The sequence below is a fragment of the Cynocephalus volans genome, chromosome 5, assembly GCF_027409185.1.
Source record: "Cynocephalus volans isolate mCynVol1 chromosome 5, mCynVol1.pri, whole genome shotgun sequence".
NCBI classification, from domain to species: domain Eukaryota; kingdom Metazoa; phylum Chordata; class Mammalia; order Dermoptera; family Cynocephalidae; genus Cynocephalus; species Cynocephalus volans.
Window position 1 is genome coordinate 109,020,821 of NC_084464.1, and position 15,614 is coordinate 109,036,434.

A 15,614-nucleotide genomic window follows, 5' to 3' on the forward strand; every position below is an offset into this window, starting at 1 on the left:
ACAAGGGAATATATGGCATTATCAACTTATTCAACAGATATAACTTCATCACAAAATATTTTATGACCAGAATCTGGACCATTCCATTTAAAAAGATGTGTGACAACATTCTTTCATCTTTTATGTCATTTGCATACCACAATTTACTTGATAGTAGGCAACTATCAAAGGCAGATTTATACACTGGAAAGAATCAGATGATATAGAAATGAAAAAAAAAGCACTGAATTTATCATTCTAATTGGTGTTTACCAATGTAAAAAATAAAATACTTTACAACAAAATCATGAGCTGTCGAAGTTTTACAATTTTCAAGTATTGCTGTTAAGTGCTAGAAGAGCCAGAAGTAACAATAAGCTAGAGTCTCTTAAAGGTCTATTTGAATGTATGACAACTGACGAGTACGTGCATTCAGAGGATACTGCCCATTTTGGGTACCTTTAAAACCAGGAAAATATGAAATGAAAATTTGAATTTGCTGTATTTAAGTGCTTGTTAAAATTTCTAATAAAGTTGTTATACACTATTCCTTTATTCTAGCTTTTCTAAATTATTTACAAAGTAACTTAAAAATACAATTTTTTTTTACTGGTTGTGAATATTCACGAGATACAAAGCTGATTGTCACCCCTCGTGCCCATGATATGAAGGCCAGATTCATACTGGCACCATACCCATTACCACAAATTGCATTTGTGCCCTGTGTCTCCCACCCAATTATCCCCAACCTTCCTCCCCCTCCCCCTTTTCCCCTTACTCCACTTTGTAGCCCAAAGGAATGTTCTCTCCCTCTGCAAGTCCAATGCACTACTGTGGTCTTTCCTTCCTTCTTTCTCTCTTAGCTCCCACTTATGAGTGAGTGCATGCAGTATTTATCCCTCTATGCTTTGCTTATTTCACTCAATGTTAAGTTTCTCCGGGCTCATCCATGTTGTTGCAAATGGGAGTATTTCATTCTTTTTTATGGCAGAGTAGTATTCCATGGTGTCTATATACCACAGTTTCCTTATCCAATCATTCATCGATGGACATTTAGGTTGGTTCCATGCCTTGGCTATTGTAAACAGAGCTGCGATGAACATGGGAGTGCAGGTATCCCTTCAACATGATGATTTCCATTCTTCTGGGTATATACCCAGAAGTGGGATTACTGGATCTTAAAAATACATGTTTTTTAAAAAGTTCATTCATCCTTTATCATCAGATGATAAATGATGATTCTCTTTCCTAGTATACTAAGGATTAGGATAGATATTTAAATATTACGGTTCCTAAAAGTTATAAACACACGTAAGTATTAACATAAAAACATTCTAAATAATTTAATGGTTAATAATTATCCTGTAATAACCTTTAAAAATAAAATTGAACTAGAAAAGCCATTTACTGATTTCTATCGTCAGATTCTACACTTCACATGTGGTTCAATGCAGATGTTTATGTTAGAATGATTTTGATGCAAAGATATTAACTCCAAACAAATATACTATCTGAATTAATTGGTTCCCAGATTGCTTATTTCTGATAAATCTATCAATATTCAAGAAAATCTATAAAAAGAAACAAAACTGGCAAAAATTAAAGATACTGAGTTTATCCTAAACTACAATCTGATTTACATCAGGATTTCAAAAGTATTAATTTGCACAGCTCCTCTAAACAGATATTCTATATACTTTTGTCAGGAGGCTCCTGACCCACAACACAGAAACCACATATGCTGTAATTATACGTAAATCATAATATAGCCATAGTCATTTGGATATATTGCTACTCCTGCCATCTAACCTAAACAGAAAGGAAGTGGTGAGGATTTCAACCTGGAATATATCCCAGAAAAGGCCCCAACTAATTAAAGGCTCAATCTATTACCCTATGAAAAAATGACTACACCAGGTCTCTTTTCACATTTTATTCTTTTTCATTCTCTTCTTTACATTGCTCTTGTCTTTTCCAGATTCAATTCTCAAAATGAATATATTTTAATGTTTCCTTGCTTAAGTTCTTCTTTATCCTTTCATTAATACTAATATATATACACATATTGGCACACAGTGTAGCAATAATGGATGTGCTCGGAAGGGAGCTCATTCTAGTCTATAACATCTGCATTCAGATAGCAAACCGGTATTCTAAGATCAGCATTGAAAGGATCTTTCCTACACTAGAGAACTTACTGCCCCAGTCCATTTTACTGAAACGAATGTATCCTATTCAGACATTTACTACCATAGTGATTCACTGGAAACAGGATTACATTTCACTGAATAAAAAAGGGTATAACTACAAATGCAAACCAAAGTAATTTAATGATTACAATCAATTCTGCCTTTCTCTATATGTTGTACAGACATAAACAACTGTAGAGTAGCAATGTATTTCAGAGCTTTCTAAACCTATCCCTTAATGTATGAAAAAGTACAAAGTAACCAAATGGATAAAATGCATAAAATGCTATGTAAACACATTTCAAAAATCTAGTTCACAGAATAATTTATAAAATTACAGAAATTTACAACCTTAAGAAAAAATGACTGGAAATCTGAGAGACAAATCTGCACAGTATTAATGATTAAAATGTTAAGGTTAGGACATTTTTAAAGAAAAACTACATAAGTTTTCATTAAAACATTTTGCTAAAATTTCCTTTTGAAATCACATATAGTATTAAATTCTGAGTCACTCTATTACATCTTTTTTGGCGGGGGGGGGGGGGGGGGCGCTGACTGGCCAGTATGGGGTTCCAAACACTTATACTACCTCTGTGTTTAAGATCAACATCAACATTTCCTTTTTTAATTCAAAAAGTAGTAGTTTCAATTTCATACTTTAGCAAGCTATCCTGAAAATAAGCCAACTTACACAAAATAAAATTTCCCATTAGAGTACTTGTTTTATAAGTGACAAAAAGAGAAGCTTTTTCTAAATTTTGTGCCTAGAGGTATAAGACCTAAACCAATATTAGGGTTTACTAACAAAGTATTCTTTAGAAGAACTAAGAACTGTTCTCTTAAAACAATTCTAATAAAGTAACAAATATAAATTGTGAACACAAGTTGTGATAACGAAAAACTTCACCCCTTAAAATGTAATGTTAGAGCACCCTCTGCTGACTAATCAAATCAGTCTAGAAAGAGATTTTTATATTTTGAGTTAGTTCAGTACTTTCCATTTCCCACATAATTTTTTAAAGTTAGAGATACAAAGAACTACAAAGAATAAATCTCTAATCAGATATCTCCTTGAAAGCTCTTTACAAATCAACAACAATATATTTATTTAGTATTCACAATATGTATACCACTGTTCTTAAATATTTTTCTATTCTAATTTGTACAAATCAACATAAACAATTAGAGAATTAGAGAAAACAGATAAAATAAGGGGGAAAATTTTCAAAGAGGATGTCAGCGGGAATGGTAGAAAGAGTCCTGAACTGAGATACTCAAAACCTGAGTCCTACTCATTCATCGAACAAACATTTACTTAGCACCTTTCATGTGCTATTGTTCAAGGCACAAAGCCCCTGCTCAAGCATCCCACATAGATGTTAAACAGTTATAATAATAAATATGAAGAGGGGAAGAACTATGACACTGACAACAATTGCTAGAGCCTACTGAGCACTATTTCAAGAATTTTACATGTATTAAAATGTTATGTGCCATGTCTGTGCCAGGCACTATCCCAAGAATTTTACATGTATTAGTTCACTTAATCCTTGAAACAAACTGATTAAAGTACAAGATACTACTATTATCTCCACTTACAGGTAAGAAAACAGATACAGAAAGGTCAAATAATTGGCCCAAAATTATACAGTTAGTAAGTGATGGAGATGGGATTTGAACCCTGGTTCCTGGCTCCAGAATCAGCATTTTTAACCATCATGTTACAATATACAGTGACAATATGACAAGTATTTAGGAAGTAACCACATAGTGTAGAGATGGTACAAAGGTAGAAATAAATGATCACTTTTGGTTAAAGGAATCACAAAAGAGGAGATAGTTAAGCTAGAGGTTATAAAGAGGAGTTAAGGAAAGGGAGGAAGAAATACACAAATACATGAATAATTAACTGGGAGAAAAAAGGATGCTGGAAAGAGCAAAAATGATTCAGCGATGAATATGGGTAGAAGAACAGAAGCACAAAACATCATCCAACATTCATGAAAACAAGTAGTTTACTTTACCTGGAAAGAAGTAGGCTCACTTCTTATGCACACATCATGCTATAGTGTTTGGCTTTACACTGTAGATGACTAGAAGTCAGGAAAGGGTTCTTAAAAAAGAGTAACAATGTTAGATCTGCATTTCAGAAAGATCACTTGTGGTACTGGGGAAGATAAACTGAAAGTATTAGTATCGAAGGCAGAGAGACAAATTAAGAGGCTATCCAAATAATCCATGTGAGAAATTAGATGAGCCTGAACCCAGACAAAGAAAGCAGGGAATTTAAGACATATTTAGAAGGCAGAATTACAACATAGAGGCTGGATGATGAGGAATCGAAAGTGAAGGATGAAAGTCAACAAATATAAAAGATTAAAAGTCACAGTGTGTTCTTTGACCACAAAAGAATAAAACTAGAAATCAATAACAGAAAGACAACAGAAAAACCCGTAAACATGTGGAAATTAAACAACACACTTCTAAACAATCCATGAGTCCAAAAGAAAGTCTCAAAAGAAATTTTTTAAAAGTACGTAGACCTGAGTAAAAACAAAAAAACAACATATCAAAGTTTATGGGATTGCATCAAAGCACTGCTGAAATGGAAGTTTACGACACTAAATGTTTGTATTAAAAACAGGGTAAGTAAAGAGTTCTGGAGATTGGCTGTGCAACATTATGAATGTAATTAACACTTAAAAATTGTTAGGATGGTAAATTTTATGTAACATATATTTTACCACAATTAAAAATCAATAACTTAAGTTCCTACTTCAAGAAACCAGGAAAAACGAGCAAAATAAACCCAGAACAAGAAGGAAGAAAATTATACAGAACAGAAATCAATGAAATTGAAAATTGAAAAAAAAAGAAAAATCAATAAAACAAAAAGCTAAATCTTTAAATAAATAAAATTGATAACCCTCTACTAAAGCTAACATAGAGAAGACACAAATCACCAGTATCAAGAATGAAATACGGTGGTGCCCCCAAGACCAGGGCACCAGTTGTTCTGTCCAGAACCCCTTTTCACTGATCAATGCTGCCGTTCTTGCTTTTCCCTTGGGCCACCATCTCTTCCTCCTTTGTCTGGGAAGGCCCCAGTGAACACTGCCTAACTTGGCTGTGCACTATAGGGTCCCCTGGACCCCTGCTTTCTTTCTGTGTCCTGACCAAACCACAGAGTGCCTTGACCCCTCTGTGACCCAGCCAGCAACAGGTTCCTCCCAGGGGGCTTGAAACAAAACCAGGCCTTGAACATTCATTCCCAGGCACTGATAAAGATCTCTGGGTTGTTGCTCAAAACACTGAAAGAAAATGGCTCCAGTCCTGAGCCAAATTCCTTCAACCCTCATGTAAATTCCATACCCTGCCCCCTCACCATGGCCATACACGTACTGAGGTAGAACATCCCTTTCTCATGCTGTCCTTTGGAAGGATATGCTGCCACACTCTATATGTAAGTTCCCCTAATAACTGCTTTGGACTGATCAAAAAGAATGAAATATGGGCAATGACTACAAAATTTTGTAGTCATTAAAAGATAACAAGAAAACACTATAAACAACTTTATATTCACAAATTCAACAAATTAGAAGAAATAGAGCAATTCATCAAAAGCCACAAACTACCAATACTCAACAAAGATACAGACAAGCTGAATAAACCTACACATACCAGAAAAGTTTAATTTAAAAGCCCCCCCCCCCCGCAAAAAAACCTCCAAGCACAGGTGATTTCACTGGAGATTTTTATCAAATATTTAAAGAACTAACACCATTTTTACACAATCTTTTCCAGAAAATACAGGACAGAACACATCCCAACTCATTTTATAAGGCCGGTATTAATCTAATACCAAACTAGACAAAGACAGTATAAAAATAGAAAACTACAGACAACCTCTCTTATGAACATAAAATATCAGCAAACTGGATTCAACAATCTATAAAATTAATTACATACCATGACCAAATGGGATTTATGAAAGGCATGTAAGGTTCAACATAAAAAAATCCATGAATATAATCTACAAGGGGTCTTCAAAAAGTTCATGGAAGGATTGCTTTAATTCTATTTTCCAGTTTTTGAAATACCCTCCTTTACAGCAACAAGCTAAAAAAAGAAAATCCATACAATATTAATTACACAGAAAAACCATTTGATAAAATCCAACACCTATTTATGATAAAAACTCTCACCAAGTTAGAAAGAAAATGACCTCAACTTAATAAAAAGCATCGACAAAAAACCTACAGCTAAAGCATGCCAAACTGTGAAAGACTAACACATTCCTTCTAAAGCTGAGAACAACACAAGACATTCACCCTCACCACTGTTATTCAACACAGTATTAGAAGTTCTAGCCATTCTAATAACATAAGAAAAAGAAATAAAACGCCTACAGATTGGAAAGGAAGAAATAAAAATGATTTCTATTTGCAGATGATATGATTCTCTACATAGAAAATCCCAAGGGACCTGTAAAAATACTCCTAGAACTAGTAAGTGAGTTCAGCAAGGTTCCAGAACACAAAAATCAATCACATTTCTATATACTAATAACAAACATACAGAAACCAAAATTAAATTTTTCTCTTTTGAAATGCATATGGTTTGACATATATCCACACAAAGAACAGTAGGTGAATGTCTGAGGCAGTGTTTCTCACTATAGCCCCCAAATGGAAACAATCCCATGTCCCTCAATGGATTAACAATTTGTAGTACAACCATATAATGGAATAATATTAAGCAACAAAGAGGAGCTGGGGGTAGGACAATGGGATTGACTATAGGCAGCACAAAGGAATTATGAGGTAATAAAAATATCCCATTATCTTGATTGTCATGGAAGTTACACAACTGTATACAATTGTTAAAAACTCATCAAACTATACTCCAAAAAAAGACGAATTTTACTCTATGTAAATTATATGTTTGGGATCACTTTTCCCTTCTCACAGAGTCTGTTAGCCAAGTAGAAAAACAAAGAATAGTAAAAAATAATTAACAGTAAAGGGGAAAACTGCTTTAAGAATATTCCATTCTGCTATTATTTATTATTGCTAATTTGACTTTACATACTATTTCTAAAAAATCTCTAAAACAAAGAATTTATTTTAAAAACATAGCCCAATACTCTTACTCTATGTCCTACCTACAGGAACATAAAGTCATATTTTTGCCATCTGAGTATGGACAGTTATAATTTGTCTAGGACTTCAGCTTGTTTTTTCTTACAATTGAGAACTATCACCTTACATGAAAAGATAACTTAAAATTTAAATAATTAAATTAGGGGACAGGATCAGGGGCAAGGTTATAATGTGAGAAGGAACACATTATAACCCTTCTCCCTTTTATGAATTGCCTAAGCTGGTGTTTGACTTCCTTTCCGGCTTGAATTTACTTGAAACTCCAATGAATCAAGTAGTACAGGAAAAACATTATCATCCTACTGAAATAAATGCTCCTCTACTCTTAAGACACTTGCATGATTTCAACAGTCCCAGTTTTACAAAACTTCAGTGATACATGCCCTCCCACACTGAAAGAAATGCATAGGATTATCCTATCCTCTGAAGCCCACTGCTTAAATGCCAGGCAGATTCTTATATTGATAGACTATTTCCAAGAAGATATATTTTTTTAACATAGGAGAAAATCACTACTGTTGGAAGCAAAGGGAGAAAAGATCAACACTTAGCCCAGAAGCCCTGGATTACATTTATGCCTCTGGAGTATATATGTAGTACCCAGAAATACTAAAGGAAAAGAAGCATTGAAAGCCATTAAATATAAGGAGCTTACAAGTATGACATAACTATATAAGTGATATCACAGATAAAAAGTTAATACCCCAAAAACTAAAATGAAGATACTTGGCAACTACTTTCACATAGCTCACTAAAAGGGAAAAGAATTTTACTCTTTAATAAAGGACTTACATAAGGGACAAATACTGACAAAGTAGGACCATGGTATAGTCAAGCCAAAATCACTGTTCTGCAGTAACAGGGAGAAATGGGTCCAAACATTATTTACTAGTATCATATCTAGAATACAAACCTATAAAATAAAAACCACATCTAATTCAAAAATCAGCACTATACAGGATAGAATAGAACAGCAACTGAAAGATGATGACATAGCAATCACTTTACAAGCTAAATTGAGGTTTCCTAAATTTTCCAGAGTTTCTCAACTGGGGACAGTTCTGCAGTCCACTGGGGACATTTGGCAACATTTTTGATTATCACCACTGGAGAGAGTGCTACTGGCACTTGTGGATAGAGGTCAGGACTGTAGCTAAACACTCTACAATGTACAGGGTAGCCCCCACAACAAAGAATTATCCAATTAAAAATGTAAATGGTGACACTGTTGAGAAATCCTTCTTTACAATGGTAATATTGAAAAGCCCTGTCGCACAAATTCTTATGATAATCTATAACTGATACATATAAAGCGAAACAATTTGAATATTTAACTATAATATAGATAGGACTGTCAAGTACATAAATATATCTATTACTACTCACCCACAATCTCACCCCTTCCTTCCCTTCCCTCTACTCTCCTGCTCATTGCTCCTTTTACAATTCTTTAAACCACCTTCCCATTCCAAAACCTCCAGTTCTTCTGAGAAATAAACAGAAACAGAAAACATTGCCTTACCTATGCCGCTTGAGGTCTACAACTATGCAAGAGTCATAACAAGTCTGATATATAATCATGAAGCTCAGTACCGTTTTGATTTGAAAAAGAATGCTACAGTAAGACAACTCTGTCATCCCTTCCCAGAACTGCCTGAAAAGATTAGAGGCCTAACCCACAACTCAATACAAAATGCCACCCTTGCATGTTTCCAAACCATTATGAAAAATCTACCCACTCTTGGAATTTCATCAGCACAGGTAAGTTCCAAAATTTCACTCCTTGCTAATAAGTAGTCCATGGATTTACATCAGCCTCACTTATTAAATAACTAACTTGTTTCCTTTTTTTGTTTTTTGGCAGCTGGCCATTAAGGGAACCCTTGACCTTGGTGTTATCAACAACATGCTCTAACCAACTGAGCCAACCAGCCAGCCTAGCTTTCTTTTATTTGTCCTAAGCCTCTTTTAAAAACTCTTCATTTTAATATTTCCAGATTCAGAAAGCAAATCCATTTTTAACCTATTCATATTTTTCATATTTAATTTTAATTCTGTCACAGTCTGTATCTTTTTCATTCAACTGCCTCCAAATGGCAGCATTTCTACACCATTTCCCAGCATACACTGAACTTTTTAAAATATTCTTCTCCTTGTAATTTCTCCAGTTTTATTAAATATTTTGGGGAGTTGAACAAAACTCCCATTAATACAGAAAGAAAAATATTATCTGTACATGGATAAGCCCAGATTTAGGATTTATTTTTAATACCCTTTTTAAAAAATGATATAATATCAAAATTATTTTTCGCATAAAAAGGAAACCAATACATTTTAAGTACTCTAAACCAACCCTAGCTAGTCAAGATGTGCTTATGGCATTATGGTCAACTAAATTTGGCCAGAAGTTTGAATGATGCCACGTTAGGTAATCATGTGTATATAAAGACCTGCTATAAATATTTTGGAGACAGAAACAAAATATATAATTTAAAAAGAAAACAACCCATAACCAATTATATTATTATTGTACCATAAAAAAATCTATTGCTGAAAATATATCATCTGTCCAGTCATTCATGCATCCAAATAGAAGGCAGAAATATTTTCAGTAAAATATTCAAATAATGTTTAAACTTCACTTATTATAGGAGCTAGTCTAGTGATTTCTTTCTTTACAGAACTTTTTTACAATTGTATCAGGGCACTATAACTTCTTAAAGTTAACATATACTTAATGCTTAATAATGCAGAAAAATTCACTCACCATTTCAGTGGTGTGCCTTCATATTCAAACCATATCTCACTAATGTCTTCTTGTCTCATAACCTTCTGAAAGTGCTTTTTCACTTTGTCAGTTACCAACGTCAAATAACTTACTCTTGGCAAAAGCAACTGAAATAAAAATTTGTAAAACCATATTTATTTACTAGTTATTTTTCAAAAAAATATATACTAAATAGGTTTTTGAATTTTAAGGAAAAACAGCCATGTTCTTTGCATTATTTTGAATACGCCACACAAAGTCAATTGCTTTTTATAGAAAATCAAAGGCTAATATTAAGATGTTTTAATATTCTTATGTACTTCAAGTACAGCATAAATGCCTAGAATAATCAACACAAATCTATCTACAATCTTTCTGTAACACTTTAAATAAAAATACGATATAATTAGATATCATAATATTTAGGATACTTATCAGTTCTATATCAAATTAACTTAAAACTTAAAATGATTCACCTGAGTTAATTAAACTGTTCTAAGAAGATAATCAACTCAGTCCTAATGTACACTTGACTGTGAATCGGGACTTCTCAATTGGTCCATCATGTTTTGAAGGCTAGGAGAGAATGTTGGGCTAGGTAAAGCCTTAACTGGAATAGTATGAAGGAAGACAGTGTTCTTCCCCCAGGAATGGTGCCCAGAAAGAAAACATGAGAGTGTTTTGAAAAATTGGTTATGATCTATATAAAGAACCTACAAAGAGATAAAAAGAGAAGACTGGCAAAAATTGACATTTCTCCTCATTTGCTGTAGATACTGCAGCCATTTCTTGCTTTCCTAAGCTTCTACCTTTTTTTGCAGGTAAAATTATTTTGTTACTCTCTTTCAGCTATTTTTATGAATCCAACTCTTGCACCGTCTTTCATGCTGCTTATTCAAGGTGATCTTTTGATCAGTAAATTAAGTAGGACTACTATGCTGGCAAATACATACAAAGAAAAAATATTCTGGCTGAAGGAACTGATATTTAATCATTGAAGTCCAAGATAATAGACCTCAAGTAGGCAGGAGAACATGACAGTGGTCCTGGAGGCTACAGGGTGCATGGGTATGACAGAGAGGTAGTTGGCATGCTCCAGTGTGGAACAGAAGGTACTAAACACTATGAACAAGCTGTTGGATAGTAGTATGGATCTGACAGAGCACAATTTTTTTTTTATAAAGAAATAACTGTGATTAGTAAGGAAAGGAAAAAGGAAACTAGTATTTACTATGTATAAGGAAAAGCACTAGTATTTTTACAAGAAGTATTATCACCTCTGTTTTACATACAGCTTAAATAATGTGCCAAAATTATATTCTATTAAACAGGAGAGAAAAGATTCATTGGAGTCTTTCAGACATGACAGAATCGATTCAAATACAACATGGAAGTCTCTAAAAAATCAAAACAGCATGGCAATTGGTCATTTAAAAAAATAAATAAGTAAAATACCTTAGTCTAAATCCATAACTTTAATTTAAAATTACTATTGGGTATTACACATTAATTTATTCTGCAGAGAATAATATTAACCTTTGAAGATGGTAAGAAGGAAGACACACCACAACTATTGAGCATGAATATCAACTCCTGATTTTAGAGAATGTTGTACCACATGGCTAAGGTTCAATCAAAGTTGCTAATGAAGTCACAAACAATTTTTCTTAAATAAAAACTTCTTTACAATAAGGAATGAGGAAATTAGAATGTAACCTCCATTAAGACAAAAATTTTGCCTTTGTTCAAAGCTACATTCTCAATGCTCAAAATAGTGCCTGCTTTACAGGAGGTGTACGATAAATATTTGCTGAATGAATCATAGACGCCAAAGGTTAAGTGGGGCAAAGAGCCAAAAATGATAATTAAAAAAGAATACCCATTCTCAAGGCAAAATCCACACTGAAATGTAGTTGCAATCTTCTGTTCCAAATTGGCCTGTGGGAGTAATAATCTATAACTAAGATAAATATTCATAGTAACACTAAGAAATAACTCTAAGATTTAAGAATGACTATACTGGAGTTCATATAGATATAATTTATCAAGAAAATATTTAAATAGGTTAAAAACAAAAATAAAATAACAGCAGAAAGACATCATCTTGCCTTTTATCTCCAGGCTATAAATTCATTGTTTTTCTTAAGTATATCTCACTGGTTTACATTCAGGTCTTTTTTTCTTTAATGTAGTAAAATATACCTAGCATAAAATTACCACCTTAGCCATTTTTAAGTGTACAATTCAGTGGAACTAAGTACATTCACACTGTTGTGCAACTATTACCACTGTCCATCTCCAGAACTTTTTCATCATTCCAAACGGAAAAACTCTGCACTCATTAAACAATAACTCCCAACTCCCCACTTAAACAATAACTCCCAACTCCCCACTTCGTCCAGCTCTTGGTAATCACCATTCTACTTTCTGTCTCTATGAATTTGACTACTCTAGGTACCTCATGTAAATGGGACCATACAATATTTGTCCTTCTGTGTCTGGCTTATTTCACTTAACATATCTTCAATGTTCTTTAAGTTCTTTTAATATGAAATGATATTGTCAGCTACCACTGAATCTATCATTCTCTTGTTCTTCATTTAGCACTGGTATAAAGTATTCACGAAGTATAATGACACAAGTGATTCATTTTTTTCTATACAGCTTATAAGGAACATTTTATACAGTTATACGGAATATGAGGGATCTTCAAAAAGTTCATGAAAAATGTATATTATGAAAAAACTGTGCATGGAATTCAAAATTCTTTTGCTCCAAAATAAACTCATACTAACTTGTTATAAAATGTCTCAACAGGATCTAGTTTGAGCCACTAGGCATCAGTTTGAAAAGGGCCCCTATCAGAGTAACATGAATTCTGCTGAAATATTGAAGGAAGAACAAACATCAAACTGATGGTGAAGCTTAGGTGGAAGAATGGTGAAATCATTGATGCTTTACAAAAAGTTTATGCGGATAATACCCCTAAGAAATCAGCAGTTTACAAATGGATAACTTTTTAAAGAAGGGACAAGACAATGTTGAAGATGAAGCCTGCAGTGGCAGACCATCACATCAATTTGTGAGGAAAAAATGAATCTTGTTCATGCCCTACTTGAAGAGGACCAATAGTTAACAGCAGAAACAATAGCAAACACCATAGATATCTCAACTGGTTTAGCTTACACAATTCTAACTGAAAAATTAAAGTTGAGCAAATTTTCTCCTTGATGGGTGCCAAAACTATTACGTCAGATCAGCTGCTGACAAGAGTAGAGCTTTCAACAGAAATTTTATACAAGTGAGACCAAGATCCTAAAGCATTTCTTCAAAGAACTGTAACCAGAGATGAACAAGGCTTTACCAGTATGATCGTGAAGACAAAGAAGAATAAAAGCAGTGGGCACCAAAAGGTGGAAGTACCCCAGTCAAAGCAAAAGTGGACTGGTCATGAGCAAAGGTCATGGCAACAGTTTTTTGGGATGCTCAAGGCATTTTGCTTGTGGACTTTCTGGAGAGCCAAAGAACAATAATATTGGCTTATCATAAGAGTGTTTTGAGAAAGTTAGCCAAAGCTTTAGCAGAAAGATACTCAGGAAAGCTTCACCACAGAGTCCTTCTACATAGTGACAATGCTCCTGCTCTTTTCTCTCATCAAACAAGGGTGATTTTGTGAGAATGTCAATGGGAAATCATTAGGTATCTATCTTATGGCCTGATTAGGCTTCTTATTTTTTTGTTTCCTAATCCTCAAGAATCCTTAAAGGGCACCCATTTTTCTTCAGTTAATGACGTCAAAAAGACTGTACTGACATGGCTAAATTCCCAGGACTCTCAGTTCTTTAGAGATGAACTAAATGGCTGGTATAATCAAGTGTCTTGTACTTGATGGAGCTTATGTTGAAAAATAAAGTTTATATTTTTTATTTTTATCTTTGAACTCCATTTTTCCATAAACTTTTTGAAGTCCCCTCATACTTATGTTTCTGCGAAAGGTACCCAAAATATTATTTCTTTATGCCAAGTCCTATTCTGTCCAACAATTTTCAATTATAAAATTAGAGATTTATCTAGGACAATAGTAGAAGTAAAATATACTAAAATTCTCTTCCATTCCAATGTATAAAGTATCATACTAGGCAATGAGGATATAGCACTGAATGAGACAGAAAGAGCCCTTCCCCTCATACAGCATACAGACTAGAGAGGAAGACAGATACTGAAAACAAAACTACAAATGTGATGAATGTAAGGAGGAAGTAAAGAATGTTCCAAGAGCAAGAAGCAAAGGAATTTAACCTAATCTAGGGGTTCAGAAGAGGTCTTGACAGGAAGTGTATTTTAAGGCAAGAGTGAAAAGACAAACAGGAGTGAACAAAACATGGGCGTGTATAGGGGTGAGAGATACTTCTACCCATTCCAGACAGAGAATACTGCATGACAAAAGGCACAGAGTAAATACATAGAGATGAAAATCCACTAAAGGTTTTAAGCAAGCAGGTAACAAGATCAGATATGTGTTTTGAAAAGATCATTCCAACTGCAAACTAGAAAATGAAGAAGGGAAATTGGTTACTACTATGCGATCCATCAGTTTTTAAATGGTGGCCTGGACTAGGCTGTATCAGTGGGGATGTGAGGAATCAGGTAAGTTTGAGAAATACTGAGATGTAAAATCAGCTGGACTAAGTTACCAAATGTCAGGGATATGAGAGAATGAGGCATCAAAGGATGAGCTGCAGGTTTCTGGTAAGACTAATTAATTAGACGAATGATAGGTCTACTTGCCAAAACAGGAAGGGAATAATGGCAGATGACCAAGTTTTCTGGGGGTAATGATGACGAATCCAGTTTCAAACACACTCAGTTTCAGTTCCTTTAGAACATCTATCTCCATGAAGATCTCCAGCAGACAGAAATACACATCTGGAGCACAGGAGAAAAATACTAGGAGTGTCAGGATATAAATGCTTGACAAAGACATAAAAATGGCTGAGAACTCCAGGGGAAAAAAAGAGAAGAGAAAAAAGAAGGCAAAGCCCTAAAGAACTCTAACATTAATGAACAAGCTAAGAAGAAAGATCTGGCAAAGGAGACCACAAAAAACAGACAGGCAGAAGCAAAACCAGGAATACGGGGCATGCAGAGCAAGAGAGGACAGACAGTGCCACAAGATAAAGAAAACAGTCAACAACATCAGATACTGCTGAGAGATCAAGCAAATGAAAATTCAAAAACAGACTCCAAGTTTGGCAAAAAAGATGTCATTAGTGACTTAGGCAAGAACAGTTTTGTTGGAGTAGCGTGAAAATGTGATGCCAGCAAACTAAGTGGTAGGAGGTGAGAGGGAGACAATGAGTATAAACAACCGTCTCAAGAAGTCTGGCTGTGAAGGGAAAGCAAGGAGTTGAGAAGATGGTGTCAACAGAGGATTGTTGTTTTAGGATAAGAAGGCTTTATGACAATACAGAACTGTGAAGGAGCCAGTAAATAAAGTCAAAATAAATAAACAGA

At 34.2% G+C, this 15,614-nt stretch overlaps 1 protein-coding gene across 2 annotated transcripts in view; it reads right to left on the reverse strand.

The window, feature by feature from the left end:
- ATG5 (autophagy related 5) overlaps window positions 1–15,614 on the reverse strand; it is a 131,164-nt gene that overhangs the window by 103,885 nt on the left and 11,665 nt on the right. For both annotated transcript variants that reach the window (XM_063096913.1, XM_063096912.1), the window contains exon 3: window positions 10,101–10,228. In XM_063096913.1, the coding sequence (XP_062952983.1) occupies window positions 10,101–10,228 (128 nt within the window). The remainder of the gene's footprint in view (window positions 1–10,100; window positions 10,229–15,614) is intronic.